This window comes from Sinocyclocheilus grahami, unplaced genomic scaffold (genome assembly GCF_001515645.1).
Source record: "Sinocyclocheilus grahami isolate Dianchi unplaced genomic scaffold, SAMN03320097.WGS_v1.1 scaffold394.1, whole genome shotgun sequence".
In the NCBI taxonomy this organism is placed as follows: domain Eukaryota; kingdom Metazoa; phylum Chordata; class Actinopteri; order Cypriniformes; family Cyprinidae; genus Sinocyclocheilus; species Sinocyclocheilus grahami.
The window spans coordinates 1,229,176-1,245,067 of record NW_015505573.1 but is presented as its reverse complement, the minus strand read 5'-3'; the positions used below and the strand labels follow the sequence as shown (position 1 = coordinate 1,245,067).

The 15,892-nt window shown below is 42.3% G+C and overlaps 1 protein-coding gene across 2 annotated transcripts in view; it reads left to right on the top strand.

The window, feature by feature from the left end:
* The first annotated feature begins 7,922 nt into the window (after positions 1-7,922).
* LOC107550290 (protein naked cuticle homolog 1-like) overlaps positions 7,923-15,892 on the top strand; it is a 38,631-nt gene continuing 30,661 nt past the window's right edge. For both annotated transcript variants that reach the window (XM_016231552.1, XM_016231551.1), the window contains exon 1: positions 7,923-8,183. In XM_016231552.1, the coding sequence (XP_016087038.1) occupies positions 8,043-8,183 (141 nt within the window). In that variant the 5' untranslated portion in view covers positions 7,923-8,042. The remainder of the gene's footprint in view (positions 8,184-15,892) is intronic.

The following is a 15,892-nucleotide window of genomic DNA, read 5'->3' as shown; positions in this document are numbered from 1 at the left end:
AGGAAGGTTTTAAGCAACATTTTGTGTTGTTAAACATCCACAGGCCACAAACAGCAGCAATTTAAATATTGAAATATTAAATACAACCCATGAAGACGTGGGTTGTATAGCACTGTAATAATAGGAATTTAAAAAATTTAAGTTGTCTACTGCAGGAGATCGAGGAATTTTGTGACTGTACTTTATATCTGCAGTAGCAAGAATATTGTTACTTGAGCGTGGATAGTCATACAAAACTATATAATCAATGTTTTACCTATACATAAACTTTGAATAACATTTGACAACAACAAAAAAAAGTCTATGGCCCCTTTAACATTATGTTCTAGGTTAAAATTAGGAACTTCACTTCACTTCACCTCTCATCACTGTTGTTGTTGCCTTGTTTAAATGCCTGCCAGCTTCAGAGAGAATCCTGTGCAGCTGTGCCAGACTTTCCCTTCATGGCCAGGCAAAAGAAGAGCTATCAAAATCACCATCTCATTTAAAAACATGAATGAGACATATAAATAAATAAAATCAAAAATTGGGCAGAGTATGATATAAAAAAAATGTCTCTACACTGTAAAGCTATTTAAAGTAGAAGAGCTGAATGTGTCCATGTATTCATTGGAGTATGGCAGAGAGTGTACAGCTAACCCAGGCTGCCTGGTGCGTGAGACTGAAGCATGTTTTTTTCCCTCAAGGTCTTCTGAACACTCACAGAAGGCCAGTGGAAGGCCATGACAGTAGAGCATGTGCACATACACACTCACAGACAATCACACAAATAGTCGGTGGTTTATGAAAAGGGAAGGTGAGTCTGCATGCAAGCAAAGAAACAAACACATCTGCTGAATGTGTCAGGCGGTGCAGTGATTCTGGGTAGAGGTGAGAGATCCTGCCAGGCGTTTTGATTAAATCCTAGAGGAAATTATAACTTCCTCTTGCAGTGGACAAGGTCCTGGATCAACACACACACACAAAACTAAGCATATGCAACTGTATCGACGCTTCATTTTCAACCTTCGATTTGGTCCAGACAATAGACACAAGTGAAGAACAAGTCAAACCTTACAGAAAGAGATACCAGTTTGAAATGCAGTATTTTGGAATATCTTGTATTGTATCTCAATGCAACATTTAACATTATGTGGTCAAAAAAATGTTTTGTTTTGTTTTTTCCAAGTTTTTCATAGACCGGTTATTTTTAATTTTTTTTTCACGTTACCAAATTCCTACATCTGTGCTAGTTTCTCTTGTCACTCCATGATCTCTTTTGTCTTACCTAATTAAACAGTTTCACCTTCAATATTTTTTGTCCATATTTTGATATATCTACACACGAGTGGGATCATGTTTTATCAGCTATTCATTGTCTCAAAATTATTAGGTTATTTTATCATACTTGTTTTTTGTTATACTGTATATAATCCCTTCGTTCTCAGCAAACAAATTTTCCATTTTGTGTCAGTTTTCCAGTATTATTTGAATTTGAATTATGATATGAAGACATAAAAATGTGTTTCTAGCTACCAAAATTGTTGTTGTAGTTGTTGATTGTTGTATAGTTTTGAGTCAGAAATGACTCTCGTCCTCTGTTGCACCAACATGAAAAAAATTAATAAAATAAATGTTGCAAATTATGTTTTTAAGCATATGTTTAACAATTTTGCTTGTAATGGTCTTACGCCTGCAGAAATAGGCTTTCCGTTTTAGGCAACAACTGTGTCTTGCACATGAGCTTTTTATTCTGTCTGTGCTTCATATAACAAGTTTAAGCAACAATGCTGCCAAGATTACCAAGTTAAGATACCAAAGAGCTCCAAAATCTCTTTGTACTTAGTTTTGTTTAATTTGTGCATTTATTATTGACACTTCAATTCAAGATCATTTGTTTGGAATTTATTACATCCTTTCTTTTTTAAATCAAATTTAGGAGTTCAGTGGATTGTGTATTGTCTGTGGGAGTTTGTCGTTCTGTATGATTTATAAGCTTGTTTTCTGCATTGGGACCAAAAAAAAATGTCCCCACAAGGACAAGGATTTTGGAAATTGCCATCTTTGTTGGGACATTTTTTCCCCCATAACGTAAGGTATACCTGAACCACACACAAACACAATATGCGGTTTTCCGCATATTTTTTTTACTGAAAGACAGTACACATGGATATATTATTACCCTCCCTTTCTTTTTTCATATATCCAGGGTTGACGGCCATCTGTGCCTCCGTTTGTCTCCTCTGAGAACAACAGTCTCTTCCACACAATTCATTCAATAATAAAAGGTTAAAGGTCAAAATTGGACTTCAAATAAACCATGTACCCACCATATGCATGCTTTCATAATAACTTTTTTAGGCCCAGGTATACTTCATTTTCTGTGTGGATGGTGTGTGCAGACATCAGAGGACTGTGCTGATGACAAAAATGATGTACTGTACTATGAACTAGTTCAGAGTAATCTGGTTCATTTCTGCTATTTTCAGATCAGTATAAACAAAACATTTTCTTTATTCTAGCATTTTAGCAGTTTGTGTTTCTGTCTGACTTTGAGTGCTGTGGATTTTTCAAATGTTCTCATTATGGATACACTTTTAGTTTTTGTGCTGATCTCAATGTTTTATTCAATTTTAAGCCATGTGGAAGGATATATGTGACTTCATGGAACAATAGGCTCAGAGAGACAGAGAGAGAGAGAGAAGGGAGGATACTTTAGGATGGCCAGTGTTTGGATCAGGAGCAGGATTTGTCTCTGAAGCCATGGTTAAAGGTTTACAGAGCAGCGGCCCCCCAGGGAGCGTCTCACACTTTAAAGCCTCGATTTGTCTTGGTGGCACCTCTTATCTCAGGAAACTGTTTATCTCAAGCTTCCCTTTCTCTTTGCTTTGTTTCTTCCCTCCACTTTTGTTTCCTGTTTAGTCATTGTTTTTGTCATTATTTCTAGTTTACCATCTTTCTCCCCCTCTCTGACCATCTGCTCCATTCAAAAAAACGACCAAACCCTATTTACACTCTTACTAACCAACATTTATTTCATCATCATGTCTGTCTTTCTCCTATTCGCCACATGCCATTTCCCTCCAGCCGTCTCAGTGTTCCCCGCATGCAGTCTTCCACTCACCTACGTCCACCTACTATGCCATTACTGTAGCTTTCTTTCATACTCTGTCCTTCTCTTCCTTCCTTTCTCCTTTCTCTCCTCCTCTCTATGGCCTGTGACAGAAAGGATAAATAACGAGCATCATAAAGCGCTCTCTCTATTAGCCGTGCTGTGGTGAGTTTGCCAACTCTGTCATTCTGAACAAAACCATGCGGCTCTTCTATTTGATCCACACTTCAAAGTGGGATCCCCACTGTTCACCGCTCAGCGCTCTAATTGTGTCCTCATTTTGGATGGGGCAAAACCCCCCAACTGCTTCAAAACCAGCCAGTGCAGGGCACAGATAGCACAGAGAGGGGACGCACGCTCAGATAACCACTTTGGAAGAAGTTTTACTTTTACACTGCCCTGTGATCGGTTTCGTGATTTTCCTAGTAATGATTAAAAAAGGATTTTAGGCTGCAAAACTGGTCTTAGATCAGTATGACTATCAGTATGAGTAATATTTACTTTGTGCACACAAAGCTCACAGTGTTGATTAAAGAAGCTAATCTGTGACCTTTATGAACCAAAAAGCCGCCGATAACCATGAAGGAGACATTCTCAAATGCCAACTAGTCCGATTAACGTGTATACATGCTGAAAGAAGCAAAGTTACATTATCTGTTAGTCCGACGTCACAAAAACCAAACTGGTACAATTTCAGTCAGATTAAAGCATTTACATATTAAAAAGGCATGTTATTGCTTTATTCCAACTGAAAACGAACTTTTAAAGTGCATATAAATGCATCTGCATTACAACCAGAGTTAATGTCTTGTGTTAAATACTATTGGCTGTGATGCCAGTATATGAGGAGCCCTACATGTGTTTGAGTATGTGTATGCATCCGGATGTTTGTGTGTGCCTCATCAGATAAAACGGCATTCTTAAGTGGGACACCACAGTTTCCCCTTTTTACACCAGGAGCCCTTAAGATAAAACACCACATCAGCGTCCTTTTAATTACAGGATGAACCTTTAAAAAAAGATGCTTTATTCCTAGAGCACAGCATCTTGGGCTTCAGTGCATCTTTAATCATTCGTCTTTTGTTTGATGCTACAATTAGCACCCCAAAATAAACATTCTCTTATTAATTTTTACTCACCCTAATGTTGTTCCAAAATGGTATGACTGTTATTTCTGTGGAAGAAAAAATAGGTTTTTCCTGTCTCAGCCCCCCTCCCCCCACATATAATGCAAGTTAATGGGGTTAACAGTGTTGTTTTAGATCCCACTGACTTACAATATATGGGAAAAAAGAAACACTTCTTATAAATATGTTGAGCAGGATATAGAAAGTTGTAAAGGTTTGGAATGACATGAGAGTAAGTAAATGATGATGATGATTATTTTGATTATTATTATTATGTGCCAGCCTGCTGTCTCTCACCACCCTCCCCCAACACACACAACTGTCCCAGACACCCCTCTTCTGACACAGAGCATGCTGGGTCTTTACAAAGCACCGTTCTGCAGCCGTCCCAGGACTCTGCACTGTACTGCAGGACTGTTGCCCTCTGCCCTCTTGCACACCCATCACTCTTTTGTCCCACAAGAAAAAAGCGATGGTCACATGTCCACTGAACACCCCACAGCTGCTGGCCTTGTCCTCCTCTTGCTGTCTGTCTATATGCTGAAATATTTACAGGTGATTTAAAACGATAAAATATTATGTTTATTATCATTCCAATGCCATTTTGGAATGTAACAGTTTTACTGCAGGGCCATCATGAGAAGAACCACAGGGCGTGTGGTGAGATTGGATCATTTATTCGATTAGATATCATATTGCGAAAGACAAGAACTTTCTAAAGAAAACATCTGCATGATGCATTAATCATTTCGCAAAGTAAAAGCAACTGATGAGCCATTACAATGAATTAATGTCAGTACCTCCCTTCCCCCATACCATGTGTACACACACAGCCTCCTCCTCATGCAGGCTTCAAAGGCGATGATGGGAAAAGCCATCTCTCCACTGGCCGCTTCAAAGCACAGGAAGTGTGTCAAAGCGACTAGCCGGCTGGTTCCCAGCCCTTGCGTGTGTGTTAGTGTGTGAGCAAGAGAGAGAGATAAAAAAAATGTGTATGCAGGGTATAATAACATGCTCATCTCTGTGCGTGTATAAATGCGTGTGTGTCTGGGAGGTTCAAAGCCAGCCAGAATCCTCTGTTGAGAGGCAGGATCTGAAATCTGCTGTGACATTGATGCCCCACTCTGGCATATACACATGAGTTTTTCCACGACCGAGGACACGCGCAACTTGTCCTAGAAAAGGTTTTTCTTGTACAGTAGAGAGTGATGCACTGGAATGTCTTTCTTCAGAACTTTCTCAAACCTCATTCAGCTTTCATTAGAAAGACTTTAAGGAATTCAGTTGACTATTATATATATTAGTGCTTTATTTACATCACACTGTGCTTGCTTATGGTAGTTGTCTGCACCTTCACTGACTGTAAAGTGAAGTTCTTTATACATACTTGCAGGATGTTTTTTTCATGAATACTTCACTGCATCATTTTAAAGGGGTCATATGATGCGATTAAATTTTTTCCTTTCTCTTTGGAGTGTTACAAGCTCTTGGTGCATCAAGAAGATCTGTAAAGTTGCAAAGACTCAAGTCTCAAACCCAAAGAGATATTCTTTATAAAAGTCAACAACGCCTACCTAAAACGGCTCGTTCTAACACGCCCCCACATGTCTACGTCACGATGTGGGAAGATTTGCATAACGCCGCCCAAATGTTCACGCAAAGAAAGAAGGCGTAACTTTTATTCTCGCTGTAGTATTGTTGTTGCCGCCGCTGCCATGTCGTGAAGGCGCTGTGTGTTTCGTTGTGAAAGCGAAACTACTTTGTTTGGCCTTCCAAAAGAGGACGATATCCGCTTCATCGTGCCTAGAGCTGATCCGTGCTGATCGCTGAGGAAATACATCAACTTCGCGCTGTGGATCGCCGGATCGGCTTTCACCGTGGATGAAGCGGAGTCCAGCCCGGGGTCGTCACATGTGGTTGCCATAAGCCCGCCGGCCTCCGTTCACTCAAGCCGGCCTCCGCTCACTCTAGCCCACCGTGTTTGACGCTGTGTTTCGTTGTGAAAGCAAAACTACTTTGTTTGGCCTTCCAAAAGAGGACACGACTAGAAATCAGTGGTTAAGTTGTATTTACAACACTGTTCCAGAACAGTATAACCCAAATATTCCAATGTGTCCCGCGCATTTTATGCAGTACTGTTTCCTGATCCTGGGATAGCAGACTACAATGTTAGCAGGCTGTTCTGACTCACAGACTGTAAGTAAGTTTTTTATATTTAAAGAATTTGCCACTGACGATTCAAACGTGAGTTTTGAGCAGTGTAGAGTAGCGTTTGTAGTTTGTCATTTCTCCGATCACAAATGCAGACATGGTTTTGTTTACGCGGCACGATGCAATGCAACGCGTAAAAAGACAGTATAAGTCATTAAAAACCGTAATTATGTCCCCACTGGATGCAACAAGTGCCTCGTTTATAATGGGTTTTAATGTTTTTGTCTCGTCGCTCCGGCCGGGACAAGGCATCACAATATGTTAAGCAAGGGGCGTAACATTTCCGTCACACGTTTGAGGTATTCGGCCAATCACAACGCACTGGATAGCTGGCCAATCAGAGCACACCTCGCTTTTCAGACCGATGAGCTTTGTAAAAATCGACGCGTTTCAGAAAGGCGGGGCATTGAGGAGAAACAATAATGTACAGTATGTGGAAAATAATGTGTTTTTTTAACCTTAAACTGCATAAACACATTTCATTACACCAAATACACAAAATAATGTTCTTTTTAGCAACATCATATGACCCCTTTAAATTATGCCAATAGACAAGTTGGAATCCAAGTAATGGGTTTCACAAAAGCATCATGAGCTGCAGCACAAATATAGACTGTGTGTTTGTCATCTATAGAACACTGTGCACAGAGAAAGAAGCACTTTGTGCTGCTGATTTGTATGAGAGATGAATTCTGTTCTGTTCTTCCCTCTGTTGGTGTGACTGGTGTAACCTGCATGTTCCTGTGTCAAGCTGCGGTTTCTTAATGTACTATGGAGAAAGAAATTCTCAGGATAAGGGACTGGGGGAGCTAACATTTTTTTGCTTTTTCTTAAATGGTCTTTAAATGTCATATATCACCTGCATTTATTTACTTTTTATTTTAAATTTAATACATTTTAACATATATTTATTTCAACAAATGCATCTATTTTCTATTTGAATTCATAATTTTGGTGTTGTAATTATAATTGTTAACGATATTGTCAATAAAGTATTGTTAATGACAGACAGACCGATAGATAGATAGATAGATGATAGATAGATGATAGATAGATAGATAGATAGATAGATAGATAGATAGATAGATAGATAGACAGATAGATAGATAGATAGATAGATAGATAGATAGATGATAAGATAGGACTGATTCTAGGTAGATTCTATCTGTGAGGTTTGTTCACACATAGCCTTGACCATTATTGGTGTACATAATTAGTGCGCTATATAGGCTAGCTACAGTACATAGCTAGTTAAAAAAAAAGTTTCAAGCTAACTTGTTACCAGAGTCGAATTTACAGTTCATCCAGACAATCATTTTGCACTCTTTAATGTTATCCAGCTCCTGTCCAAAGCAGCGATTGGTGTCCGCTCGGCTGGACGTGTTTAGCTGACATCCTGCTCATTGCGCCGACGGGGGCCTTAGTTTGCGCTGCTCTTTTTATATTTGGAGACTCCAAAAGAATCCCGCTTCCCTTTCATGTGCCGCCTCGGTCCAATCAGACTGAAGGAGAGGCGGCCTGCGCGCGGCGTCAATCACGCTCGCTGAGTGGCTGCAGCGCCTCGCGCCTCGTCCGCTCGAGCCGCAGATCACTCGATCCTCCGCCGCTGCCGGATGTGTACGGAACCCGCGCGCTCTTCTTTACGGACGCTCACAAATATCGCACTCTCTCTGGATTGTGTTTTTTTTTTCATTTCTGATGTTTCTCAATTGCTCTCCGATGCAGAGAAATGGGTAAACTTCATTCCAAACATGGTAAGACTTGGTATCTCTGTGGTATTTTGTAGAGCAAGTCTTTGATTTGAAAGCGCTTCTGATATAGTTCTTTCGAGTAATCCATTTATTCGACGTCTGGTGACAGCGCTGTATTGTGAAGAAGAGAGAGGGGTGGAGGGAGGGCCAGTCTGTCTCAGATTTGGCATCCTAGTAAACACATAAGAGCACTGTCGTTTAGGAGAGGAGAAATCCTCTGGAAATACCTCAGAGTAAGCCTCTTTTGGTCAAGGGCTTTTGCAGAGTCTCAAAAGACTTTTTTGAGGGTTGGAGAGATAGTGAGAGATGCTGAGAGTGACAGAAAAAAGTGAAAGGCAATCCAGAAGCCTGCTATTAAACAGCCGTCTTAACCAGCAGGAGAATGTAATTGTCTCTGGAGTTTTATTTTTCCATGGTCTTTAGTGGTGCTTTAGAATAATGTTGATACTATAAAATACACATCTTTTAAAACCAGTTTGTCACAAGTTATTATTATAAGTTAAACAATCTACTTAAGATTTTTCTTATTGAGAAAAGTTGCTCATAAACCTCACTCATAAATGCAGGCTGATAATACTGGGACTAATAGAGGCTACCTGGAGAGTTAGTTAGTTATAGCAGCTATGCTGAAGTTCTGACAGTTGTGTGTGTCTGTGTTGCAAATGTGGTTCCCCTTCAGGAACTCGAGCTGCGTCGGAAAATGCTTTGGGAACGCCTTCAGTGTGACCATGCTCTGAATCACGTGTAATCAGTACAGTAGATGGGCAAGACGTCATGGGCGGGTGACGTTGTGACCAGAAAGCTTTAAAAGCACATGCGGTGGAACCGGCGTCAGCTTTTTGTCATTCAGCAAGCGCCCTGTGTGTGTGTGTAAGTCGCTATCTGTTTGTGAGTCTTATTTAGTGTTGTTTGTCTACTAATAAGCTCCATTATGTCAAGCTTCAGCCAAAAAGAAGCATTTGGGTGAGAGCAGACAGCATTCATGCTGTGTGTTCCTCCCTGCCCGTGCTATATTTCGGGTCGGGATACACACAGTTTGTGTGTTGTCTGCTTGGGAGCGAAGCACACAGATTCAGCTCTCGAGGGGGATCTTGTGGTTCCGGTCCCACTGCTGCTGAGGCACTGCAGCAATTGAGATCGCGGGGATCACACATGATCTGGCAGATGGGCTCTCCCTATCTCCACCCACGTTCCCTAGATCTAGCGCTCTCTCTCTCTTGGGCGGGTGACGTTGTGACCAGAAAGCTTTAAAAGCACATGCGGTGGAACCGGCGTCAGCTTTTTGTCATTCAGCAAGCGCTCTGTGTGTGTGTGTAAGTCGCTATCTGTTTGTGAGTCTTATTTAGTGTTGTTTGTCTACTAATAAGCTCCATTATGTCAAGCTTCAGCCAAAAAGAAGCATTTGGGTGAGAGCAGACAGCATTCATGCTGTGTGTTCCTCCCTGCCCGTGCTATATTTCGGGTGGGGATACACAAAGTTTGTGTGTTGTCTGCTTGGGAGCGAAGCACGCAGATTCAGCTCTCGAGGGGGATCTTGTGGTTCCGGTCCCACTGCTGCTGAGGCACTGCAGCAATTGAGATCGCGGGGATCACACATGATCTGGCAGATGGGCTCTCCCTATCTCCACCCACGTTCCCTAGATCTAGCGCTCTCTCTCTCTTTCTCTCTCTCGGTTTGGAAGCCCGCGCTGTGGTTTCTTCCCTCTCTGAGTGAGAGCTCGCTGCTGCAGCTATCTTTTTCTGAGGAGACTGATATTGTTTTTGTGACCGAGCTGCTTCGGCAGCGCGTGCATTACATAATTTTTGGTTTTGATATGAATCTTATCACACCAGGCCGTGTTTACTTGTCTGGTTGTTTGGCTGCATTTTATTCTGAGGAATTAAAATGAAGTATTTCTTCTGACTATGAGAAGTTAGATATACAGGAGCTCTTGGGAATAAATAAATAAATTTACTCGAGTGAGAGCACGCATTTACCTCTCTTCCTCCGAGGAGGTTGAGGTGGTCAACAGGGGCTGCTGGGCGGGAGCAGCCCCAACCAACCGTGTTCCAGCTCTTCATATAGTCACTTCATATAGTCACTTTTCGTACTCCTCAGAATTTAGAGTCAGAGTGGCGCTCCCGGGCCGAAGGCTTCTAGTGGAAGGTGGATTTGCGGACCGTCATTCTCGCTGGATAGACTTCGGCTAAAACGTCCTGACGCCTAGGGCCCAGGACTTCTGAGGGCCGGTCCCCTCTGGGGAAGAGCGGGGTACACCTCATTATATGGTGCCCGTCTCTCCTCAGTGCTCTCAGGAGATCGATCTGTCAACCCTACCACCTACGGTGCTTCAGGGCGCAGCGGTCTTTGGCGAGCGCTTCTCTCAGTCACCGCCCGGAAACGTAGCAGTACTAAGAGGCTCGCTACCTCTTCTGAGGGTTCTAGGGCCACTTCAGGGCACCGACCTAGCTGCTCTAAGTGCACCAGTCTCAAGAGACTTGTTCCCTTAGTAAGTCACCTGGTGGTGTGGGAGCCCCAACCAAGCGTGTCTCATTGGGTCTTGCCCCGAGCAGGCTCTGGTTCTATCAGTCTAGTCTTCCTAGGAGATGACGCGGGGCTGAGGACCGTCGTTTTCAATAGGAGACTTCAGCTAAGAGAGTCCTGATGCCATTGCTCAGGACTTTTGGAGGGCAGGCCCCTCTGGGGAAGAGCTGTGTACACTTCATTATACGGTGCCCATCTCTCCTCAGTGCCCTCAGGAGATCGTTCTGCCAACCCTGCCACCTATGGTGCTTCAGGGCGCAGCCGTCTCCGGCGAGCGCTTCTCTCCTCTTCGGAAGTTCCTAGAGCAGCTAGTTCGGCCGTCCCCTGCTAGTTTACTGCTTCAGGGCACCGACCTAGCTGCTCTAAGTGCACCAGAGGGCAGTCTCGAGAGACTGAGTCCCTTAGTAGACCTTTTTGGCAGCGTGGAAACTTCTGCCAAATGTGTCTCAATGGGTCCTGCACACTGTAGAATGAGGCTACCGAATCAGTTCGGCTCTCCTCTACCTCGTTTCAACGGGGTCATTCCCACTATGGTGGGCCCCAAGCAGGCTCTGGTAATGGAACAAGAAGTTAACACTCTCTTGAGGAAGGAGGCCATCGAGGTGGTCCCTCCTCTCGAGAGACAGCTTGGGTTCTACAGCCGGTACTTCATCGTTCCAAGAAAGGAACCGGATTCTTCCGTTCGGCCTTGCACTCTCACCCCGCACTGGGAACGAAGTGTGTGAATGCTGTTCTGGCTCCTCTGTGACTCCAAGGGATCCACATACTCAACCAAATCGACGATTGGTTGATATTAGCTCAATCTAAGCAGATGGCGGTTCGGCATCAAGATGTTGTTCTCGCTCACATGAAAGAGCTGGGGTTTAGACTTAACGCCAAGAAAAGTGTGCTTTCTCCAGTACAGAGAGCCACTTATCTGGACGTGGTGTGGGATTCGACCACGATGCAGGCACTTCTGTCTCCTGCTCGGAGCCAACATCCTGTCGAGGCAGGGGCCGAGGCCCGGGCAATCAAGGCTTCACCCCGAGGTGCTGAAGCAGATGTGGAGAGTTTTTGGCCAGGCTCAGGTGGACCTGTTTGCAACTCTGGACACATCGCACTGTCCCCTCTGGTTCTCTCTGACTCATCCAGCTCCATTAGGGCTGTCATGGTACAGATTTGGCCAAGGCTTCATCTGTACGCCTTTCCCCCGATCTCTCTACTCCCGGGAGTTCTGGAGAGAATTAACCGGGATGGGGTCCGTTTGCTGCTAGTGCCCCATTCTGGCTGGTCCGAGTATGGTTCTCGGATCTGATTTCCCTTCTCGATGGCTCTCCATGGGAGATTCCTGTCAGGAGGGATCTCCTCTCACAGGCGGAGGGTACTATCTTCACCCCCGTCCGGAGCTGTGGAAGCGTGGGTGTGGCCCCTGAGTGGGTACAACTCGCAGTTTCCTGTCTCTCAACTGAGGTTTCTCCTTTCTCTCGCCTTAGCTGTGCTCTTCCACACTAGGCAGGAATTTGTAAGTCTGGCCGCGTGGGCATACTCGTTCCTAAAGCGTTTTCCGACACAGCTCAACTTCCTGAAGGGGAACGTCTCCAGGTGACGCAGGTCACGCTGCTTCTCAGTGCCATACTTCCGGCATCCCTGTGAGCGCTTTCTTCATTCCTAGAAGCTGATGCTGGTTCCACCGCACGTGCTTTTATAGTTTCCTGGTCAAAACATCACCCACCCATGACGTCTTGCCCATCTATTGTACTGATTTAACATGTGATTCAGAGCATGGTCACGCTGAAGGTGTTCCCAAAGTGTTTTCCGACGCAGCGTCTCGTTCCCTCTGGGAACCATGGTTACATTCGTAACCTGGAGATGTTCAGATGATGTGGATGGTGGGGAGTCTGAGTCAGGAATCTGTTTGATGAGTGTGTTTGTGTTGTGCTGTGTTAACGGGCCTTCACACACAAGCCTTTATGTAGCACTGCCTGTTACATTTTCCAGTCTAGTTTGCATAGGTCCTTTGCTATTAGTAAATTACACTATAAGTTCTTGTTCAAAAAAGGTAGGGGTCAGATTTGTGGCCTTGCTGTCAGCATGCTGAACTGTGGCTCTTATGTGGGCAATGTAAATTTAAGTCTAGCTTCATCATTACCTGTCCTCTATATGAAACTTACTGTTTACCTTTTTGTACTGCATTTTAGTCTAAAGTCAGTGCAGTGATGCTCTTGTTCCCTTAAAAGTGATTGATTGGTGTTGTGTCATGTGGTGCAACTTTGTCATTGTGGCTTACAGCTGCATTTACTGGTCATTCTGTGTGTGTTAGTCCCATTACCTAGCTGTTTTGAACCTCAGCCACTATAGTCATCAGTCAAACTAAGATCGGACCTTTGTCCACACTGCATTTACACTGTATCGCAGGATTCGCAGCTTTCAGTAAGTTAGCACCTCAGTGCTAAAACCAGTCCAAATCACACTATCAAAGAAGAAACTCAACATCATAACTCTAAAATGAGTCAGAATCATAGTGCCAACACCAACATTGTCATGTTGCTGCTTTGAAATGTGGCTTTTGAAAACCACTCTGAAACCAGTTGACACGACAGTTCTAAACTAGAGCAAACCAGACAACATCACGGCTTTAAACACAATCTCCAGCACAGTCAAAAGCAGCCAATAGGTCAACTATAAACCAGACTTGATCATGACTTTGAAAGCATTCTATATCACTCTGTGTGTAGTAACACTCAGAGACCAAACACTTTGAAGCCCAGAACAAAGAGAGAACAGTAATTCTAAAAATAATTTCTTTTGGAATTTCAGAACTTTTTGAGGGGAATTTTTTGGATTGCTATTCAAACCTTTCCTGACAACCAACACACTTTTTCTCTCTCTTGCTGTCTTTACTACAGAATAGTCTTTGTTGTAACACAAATAATGACAGTATATGCACTATATCCTTTGTCTCTGTTATTCCCTTCCCAATATCCAAAGTATTTCTTTCACTTTAAGCTTCAAGTGTGGTTGTCACACACTTACCCTCAGACTTCTTTCTCTTTCTGTTCTAGACGTCAGGTTTACCATGTCTCTCCAGGGCTGGTTGAGAAAGGATGACAGAAAGAGATTGAAAGACAGAGGGTGGGGGACGAAGTGAAAGGCTATGTTTCTTTATAAAAGAGAAAGAAAAGGGAAGAGGGAGCCTCTGGGGAGTGGGACAACACCTGGCTCCAGTGTAGGGCTGTTGAGGGGCGCCTATGAGAAAGGAAAAGAGGGTAGGAGACGAGAAGGGAGGAGGGGAACAGAGAAGAAGTAGATTGTTCTTCCAGGACAGGAAGAGTGAAGGGACCTGCCGGTGACTGCTCTGTCACCTCCTTTATCAAGTGGTTGTCATTGTTTAATGTTAACTTTACTGCCACAGACTGATTTAACTCTTTTTTTTTTTTTTTTTTTTTTTTTCCGGGGAAAAACCCACACTATTGTAGAAAAATAATTGATTTTTTTTTTTTTTTTTTTTTTTAATCCGGGAACATACACACACACACACACACACACATTCTTGCATATGTGATTTACGGGGACTCTCCATAGGCGTAATGGTTTTTATACTGTACAAACTGTATTTTCTATTGCACTACACCAACCCTACACCTAAACCTACCCCTCACAGAAAACTACTGGCAATTTTTTAATAGCATAAAACACCATTGAGTATGTTTTTCTTTAAGCCTTTTGGTTTATGGGGACACATTTGTGTCCTCATAAACCATGTTTACATTGTAGTACCCATGTCATTATACACATTTCTGTCCTCATAAACCATATATACCAGAACACACACACACACACACATATATATATATTAGGGCTGTCGCGATTCGTCGACTCTATTCGACTATTCGATTTTTAAAAATCCTTGACTTCATTTCGCCTGTGTCGACTAACCGGCAAAATACCGGAGGTTGCGCCTTTCACGGTCGAGAATCCATAAAACACATTAGACTGTTTTCCAAGACCTCGTGATATATTAAACCCGTTTAAAAATCATAATTAAGCATAACTGTGAATTCACAAACGCTACGATTTAATTAAATAATTATATGTTATGCAGTTATAAGCGTGTAGGTTAAGTACGTGCATCTCACAGTGGCTCCGTTCACAGTAAATGATGTTCCACACATGTGTGGAGCGGCTCAAACTCCATCTCTGCATGTTGTTGTGAGTTTAGGTTTATTATAACGTTCATCTTGGAACGCAACGTGCGCCATTTCATGTAAGTGAAATGATTTGTAAGGTAAATCATTTATAAATCCACGCAAAAACACAGGAGAATACATCATTATCTCGCAGTTTCAAAATAAAAGCTCAAACCCTCACTCTAAGTTTACACGTTTTGATGTCCACTTATTCATTTAATTACAGTGGCATTTCTGTCGTAAAGAAATGGCCAAATATTAAAGATGGTTTAAGTGGACATTTGAATTAAATGATGCTTGGTACATATTAAAGGGGTCATATGATGCGATTTCAAGTTTTCCTTTCTCTTTGGAGTGTTACAAGCTCTTGGTGCGTAAAAAAGATCTGTAAAGTTGCAAAGACTAAAGTCTCAAATCCAAAGAGATATTCTTTATAAAAGTTAAGAGTCAACCACGCCTACCTAAAAACGGCTCGTTCTAACACGCCCCCACATGTCTACATCATAATGTGGGATGCAGGCCTTTGGTGTAATGCGTACTGTACATTAGCTCTATTCACTATTATATTATTTTATAATTATATATAGATCAGTGGCTCTATTACATTATAATACAGTATTTTAACAGTTTTGTTCAATAAAACCATATGATTTCTTGCTTTTGATACTTTATTTGAACTAATTATTATTGCCTCATTGCTATTATATATGTATTTTAAGTAAATTTAAAGGCTATTGTTCACTTAGCCTACATCTATTTTTATTACCACAAAAATTAATTATTACTTATAATATTTTATTATTAGTAGACCAGAACACGGGGACATGTTGTCATTCTTACACTATAATACTGAACTTTGATTTCAGTGATCTGGACTATGAGATGGACACTTGCTTCTTGTTGCACTTTACTTTTGCTTTAAAAAAGGATTTTATAGAAATCTGGATTTCATTTGGAGTTTCACTACTGAAGTCCTCTGTTCATTTTTTTTCACATGCTGGAGATGTCGGTTTAAATCTGTT